We start from the raw sequence: 6307 nt of genomic DNA on the forward strand, positions 1-6307 counted from the left end.
AGGTTACAGATTGTGCTGGAATACAATTCTGCTGTTGCTGATGGCCCGCAGCGCCTCATGGATGCCCAGTTTTGAGCTGCTAGATCTGTTCTGAATCTATCCCATTTAGCACGGTGGTAGTGCCACACAACACGTTGGATGGTGTCCTCAGTGCGAAGACGGTACTTCATCTCCACGAGGACTGTGCGGTGATCACTCCTACCAATACTGTCATGGACAGATGCATTTGCGACAGGTAGATTGGTGAGGACGAGGTCAAGTAAGTTTTTCCCTCGTGTTGGTTCGCTCACCACCTGCCGCAGGCCCAGTCTAGCAGCTATGTCCTTCAGGACTCGGCCAGCTCAGTCAGTCGTGGTGCTACCGAGCCACTCTTGGTGATGGACATTGAAGTCCCCCACCCAGAGTACATTTTGTGCCCTTGCTACCCTCAGTGCTTCCTCCAAGTGGTGCTCAACATGGAGGAGGACTGATTCATCAGCTGAGGGAGGACGGTAGGTGGTAATCAGCAGGAGGTTTCCTTGCCCATGTTTGACCTTATGCCATGAGATTTCATGGGGTCCAGAGTCAATGTTGAGGACTCCCAGGGCTACTCCCTCCTGACTGTATAGCACTGTTCCGCCACCTCTGGTGGGTCTGTCCTGCCGGTGGGACTGGACAGGACATACCCAGGGATGGTGATGGAAGAGTCTGGGACGTTGGCTGAAAGGTATGATTCTGTGAGTATGGCTATGTCAGGCTGTTGCTTGACTAGTCTGTGGGACAGCTCTCCCAATTTTGGCACAAGTCCCCAGATGTTAGTAAGGAGGACCTTGCTGGGTTGACTGGGCTTGGTGTTTTGCCGTTGTCGTGTCCGGTGCCTAGTGGTCCGATGCCGGGTGGTCCGTCCGGTTTTATTCTTATTATGTCTTTTCGTAGCGTGATTTTACAACTGAGTGGCTTGCTAGGCCATTTCAGAGGGCAATTAAGAATCAACCACATTGCTGTGGGTCTGGAGTCACATATGGACCAGACCGGGTAAGGGCGGCAGGTTTCCTTCCCTAAAGGACATTAGTGAACCAGATGGGTTTTTACGACAATCCGGTAGTTTCATGGCCATCATTACTGATACCAGTGTTTTAATTCCAGATTTTTATTTAATTAATTGAATTTAATTAATTAATTGATTGAATTTAAATTCGCCAGCTGCCGTGGTAGGATTTGAACTCATGACTCTGGATTTTAGTCCAGTAACATAATCACTATGCTACCGTACCCTGTGTGCTGTTGAGAGGACATTTTTCCAATAGCGAGAATTTCCTGGCAGTTGAATCAATTAACATCCTTCGTGCAGGCCTGGGATCAGGTCAACTGAACAGTATGTGCTATTGGGACCTGAAGAGACTGAACTTCATTCTTGAAAAACTTACTCAAGTGTGATATTGCCTTATCATTACTTTGTAATTTATTTAATCTTCACTCTTACAGTTTCCAACCTTGATAGTGCCCTGCATCATTACCCTGCATTCTGCCCCTGGATTTAAAAAGCCTAATGATGGTGAGGTGGTGAATGTATTTCAGGTCAGGTTAGTTCTGATATTTGAACATCATAGAAATGAATGAGGAGAGAATTTTGGGATGAGGCCACCTGTCTGATGGTTTTAGTTTGTATTTAAATAATTCTGATCTTTTAAGGGAAAATTAGATGAATATTTGAAGCAGCGGAAAATACAGGGCGGTGGGGACACAGCAGCTGTTGTTTCCTCCAGATGTTGTTTGTTTTCTCCAGATGTTGTTTGTTTTCTCCAGATGCTGTTTCCCGCGCTATCTGCAGATTAAGGTGCGCGCGGTGTCCGGCTCGAGCCCCGCCTCATGCGCTTTAGCCAATTAGAGTTCAGCGAGTAAGTGATTGGCAGATTGGTCAGTCACGTGATGCTGTGAATTGGCGGTAACCGGAAGTTGGTAACGGTGTGCCGGAAGCACGTGTCGGCGATAATTTGGCGCGGTGTCGGCGATAATTTGGCGCGGTGTCGGCGATTAACGAACTTCGGCGCCCGGGCCCGCGCCGAGTCGGCCGACTTCCCCGTCAGATCGCGAGGCCTGAGCGGTGAACCGGAGGCCGGGGCCTGGAAGCTCAGACTCGAGCGGCGCTCCAGGCGGGAGGCGGCCTCTGCCGGTGGGAGCGACCCTCGGACCCGCTCGCTGAGAGCCCGGGCCGGGCGGGAGATGTGCGGGCCGGCCTGACCCCCGAGCCCGCCCCGGGCCCTGTCGCGGGTGAACAGATGCCGATCTGACGGCGCGGCGGAGGGAGCCCCTGGAGCCGAGCAGCCCGGTACAGTGCACATTTATTATTGATTGAAAGGCCCCCCACCCCCGGCTGCTGGGCCTCGCCCCGTCCCGGCAATGGGCGGCTCCCTGCGGCCGGGTTTGCGGTAATTGGAATGAATCTGATGAGGGGCCGAACTCCCCTCAGCCGGTGTTGGAATGATATTGAAGTGGGTGCGAAGGGCAGTGAACCCGCAGCCTCGCCTCGCCTCGCCCCTCGGATGTGTTCACACATCGGCCGCCAGGGAGGCGGAGGCGGAGCGGGAGCGGGTTCTCTCCGCGGCTCCTGCTCTCCTCTCACATCAATCACCCCCCGGGGGCTCCTGGAATAAGGCGCTTGAATCCTCACTTTCTGTGTTTGGGGGCGTGAGGAAAGGACCGGTTCATTTATTCTCCGAAACTAATGGGTTAAAATATTCTGGACCTGGCGGAACGCGAGAGTCTCAGGAGCAGCTTTAAATTATGGAGAAGGGACGAGAGGTTCACGCGTGAAGCTGACTTTTAAAATAGAGAATTAGGCGCTGGTCCCGAGGACTGGCCTTAATTCAATAAAGTGAAACTCTGATGTTCAACTCGGTTCAAACACCTGAAATCACGGGACTGAAATAATCCTCAGACACTCATTTACTTCAAATTTTAATCTGCAGTGGTTCCAAACACCGAGTCTACATGTACTGAAGGAAAAACTACCAACTCATTGATGGCTTCATTTAATCTGCCCCAGAACTCACAGGAAGTGACTGACCGTCAGTGTCACAGCAAAAACAAATACATTACAAATAAATAGTTTTATAATTAATATAAATAGAATTAAATATTGTTTAAATAGCAGCTGACACTGTATGTACATTAAGGATTTAATCCGAGAGTAGAGCTTGTAAACAGTCTACATGTGGGACACTGCTCGTCTTCAGTGGGAGTTTGTGGAGCAATAATCAGAGGAGTGAGCTGAATGTGGGAGGGTCGATGGGCAGGCGGTGCCGGCAGTGCTGCTCCCGGAGTCGGACCCTGGGGAAAGGGGAGAAAAGACAAATGAGCTGAGCAGCACAGACCCACAGTGCAAGATACAACTCCCGAGTTAAATCCGACTGTCTAATCTTGATTGTGAAGCTTGGTATTAAAAGTGATCTGATTGATTGGGTCCGTCCACGGTCGGAGGCTCCGTCCTTCCCGTCTCTGTCTGTAAAAGGCCGCACACATTTCCCTTCAGTCTGGGGAGTCTCTGGAGCTGAAAGGGGCTGATGTTAAACATTTACTGACTCTCTTGGAAGCAACTTTTGTGCAACTGAGCGAAGAGGCGGTAGGTTTTAAATAAATAGAGAGCAGGCGGTCGGGTTAGGGACAGGGGGCGGAGCGGGGGGTCCGGGAGTAGGAGCGGGGGGGGCGGGGAGGGGTCGCGGGGAGGGGGCAGGGGGTCCGGGAGTAGGAGCGGGGGGGTCGGGGCGGGTTAGGGACAGGGGGTGGGGGGTCCGGGAGCGGGGCGGGGGTTGGGGGGCGGGGAGGGGTCGCGGGGCGGGGGTTGGGGGGCGGGTTAGGGACAGGGGGTGGGGGGTCCGGGAGCGGAGCGGGGCGGGGGTTGGGGAGCGGGGGGGGGCGGGGAGGGGTCGCGGGGCGGGGGTTGGGGGGCGGGTTAGGGACAGGGGAGCGGGGCGGGGGGTCCGGGAGTAGGAGCGGGGGGGTTGGGGGGCGGGTTAGGGACAGGCGGTGGGGGGTCCGGGAGCGGGGCGGGGGTTGGGGAGCGGGGGGGGCGGGGGTTGGGGGGCGGGTTAGGGACAGGGGAGCGGGGTTGGGGGGCGGGTTAGGGACAGGGGCGGGGGTTGGGGAGCGGGGGGACGGGGGTTGGGGGGCGGGTTAGGGACAGGGGCGGGCAGGGGGCGGGGATCTGGACGGATGTGTCCAAGGTGCTGAAATCGAAAGCTTGCGGTTGATGCGCGGGGCTGATTTTTCTCGAATCCTTGGAAAGACTGAGAAATAAATAGTGAAGATGGTTTATTAAAAACAATCGGTTTTCTGCTTGTAAGGCGGGTGGAAGAGGCGATGCCTCGCAGTGCAGGGATCAGTCTGATATTGGGTGGGAGCCGGGCTGGGGGCTGCAGACTCGTTGAGGCGAGTTATTAAGTTGACTGTAACATTGTACAACCCTCAGCGAACACACCGGGACTGCCCCTTCACCGCTCATGTTCCGCTTTCTCCAATATGTGTGATGTGGAGATGCCGGTGATGGACTGGGGTTGACAATTGTAAACAATTTTACAACACCAAGTTATAGTCCAGCAATTTTATTTTAAATTCACAAGCTTTCGGAGGCTTCCCCCTTCCCTCTTCACATCGTTCACCTGACGAAGGGGGAAGCCTCCGAAAGCTTGTGAATTTAAAATAAAATTGCTGGACTATAACTTGGTGTTGTAAAATTGTTTACAATATGTGTGTGGGAGAGAGCCAGATCGATGCGGTGAAAAGGGGCGATGTGGCCGTGGGAGACCCGCTTGTGGAGCGATTCGTGCTCAGATCTCTCACCTCTTGAGTTGTCCGATGCGCCTCAGCTCAGTGGGTTATTTTAGAAACAATCCCTGTCCCAGGTCGGGTTCGAGGCATTTTAAGCCATTCCCTCCTGCAGTGTGGCGGGATCTGTCCATCTGACCCACTGCACTGTTTACAGAAACACATTCCCAGCTCTTGTTCCAATGCCGCTCTTACCTTTAAAGAAGCCGTTAACAACCCAGGCCGCTCATGGCCCCGATTCTGTCCAGTTTTACCCCGAAGCAGCCCCGTGATGGTCCCTTTTTGCTCCTGCCTTTAAATCGCAGAGGAGTGTTGCTGATGTCTTTAAGGAGACGCGCCAGGAGCCCTTCCTGGCGGAAAGGTCGGCCCCCGATCTCTCGGGCTTCGCGGTCCCAGGGAAGCTCTAACTCGGACTGGTCAGTGTTGAGATCGGGAAAGGAAGCGGCTGCTGGCGTCTCTTGTGCCTCATTGTTGAGCTCCTCTGAGGCGAAGTACTGCCCATATTCATCTTCCAAAAGTCTGGACAAAGCCTGGAAATAAGAGAAATGGGAAAGATTTAGAGACCAGATCTAATTGTTCAATGGGCACAGATCAGAAACATATTGGAATTTATATTGAACATAATCTATATACACGGCGATACGATTGGAATTTACAGTTTACAGAAGTCATGCAAACACTCATTACACCAACCAAGTCTATGCAGAAAGGAAGCGATAGTTAGTGCAGGTTAGCGGCGAGTTAGTGACAGCTAGAAACCCTTCTCTCACTCTCTACTGTTGGCCACTGCTCCAAACAGGAGCTAGCTCTCCGGTGTTTCCGTTTAATGGGGAGGAGTTCCCGAATTCTCTTGCACAGTGTCAAGTAAACAGTTGATGTAGGGTTACCTGATTATCAACAGAAGACATTAGAGGCTAAAATACAGCACTGACCTCGACCGTGTCCAGTCCTGGAGGATCAGCAATCACCGGAGTGCTGAGACCACTACAGCATTGGTCTGATTCGGTGGCCAATACTTACTCGGTCAGCTGGAGCCTAGGTACCATAAACCGTTGGATCGTCCTTCCGGTAACCTGGCGTTTGGATCTCTTACCTGCAGGCTGTCATCTGCTCTTGGTCTGCCTTGGACTTGGATCAGGAGCAGGACCAAGAATCCGCAGTAGAAACTCGTGTGTCCGCTCATCTTCTCTGCCTGAGCTTCTGGTCTGGGCTGGATCACTCTTCACTTTCACTTGCTTCCTCTTTCCCTTCTGCTTCTGTGCTTAGACTCCGGGTCTTTTATTTCCCTGCTAGCTGACGTCATCCCACCGTGAATTATTCTCCCAAATATTAATTTAATCATCTCATTCCGTCACTTCACTGAGATAAAGTGAACAGAAAAATGGTAAAGGGAAGATTCCTCTTGTCACTAGTTGATAATGATAAGTGTTTGTGGGATGAATTAGTTTAACCTTTTATGGTAAAGTCAGCTCCAGACACGAAGCCATCATGACAGCGAGATTTG

General features: G+C 52.5%; 1 protein-coding gene across 1 annotated transcript; it reads right to left on the reverse strand.

The window, feature by feature from the left end:
• Positions 1–2924: 2924 nt before the first annotated feature.
• Positions 2925–6073, reverse strand: LOC137300900 (C-type natriuretic peptide). The gene is made up of 3 exons (XM_067970159.1): positions 5897–6073; positions 4999–5333; positions 2925–3309 (listed from the first exon to the last, which is right to left on the reverse strand). The coding sequence occupies exons 1-2, from the start codon at positions 5984–5986 to the stop codon at positions 5013–5015; spliced, it is 411 nt and encodes a 136-aa protein (XP_067826260.1). The 5' UTR covers positions 5987–6073; the 3' UTR covers positions 2925–3309; positions 4999–5012.
• Between the last annotated feature and the right edge of the window lie 234 nt (positions 6074–6307).

Source organism: Heptranchias perlo, chromosome 32, assembly GCF_035084215.1.
Source record: "Heptranchias perlo isolate sHepPer1 chromosome 32, sHepPer1.hap1, whole genome shotgun sequence".
Lineage (NCBI taxonomy): Eukaryota > Metazoa > Chordata > Chondrichthyes > Hexanchiformes > Hexanchidae > Heptranchias > Heptranchias perlo.

Coding starts and splice junctions, on each gene's coding strand:
- LOC137300900 (XM_067970159.1), bottom strand. CDS start 5,986: ATGAGCGGACACACGAGTTTCTACTGCGGATTCTTGGTCCTGCTCCTG. Junction 5,334..5,896: donor GAGCAGATGACAGCCTGCAG/GTAAGAGATCCA, acceptor TCTTATTTCCAG/GCTTTGTCCAGACTTTTGGA.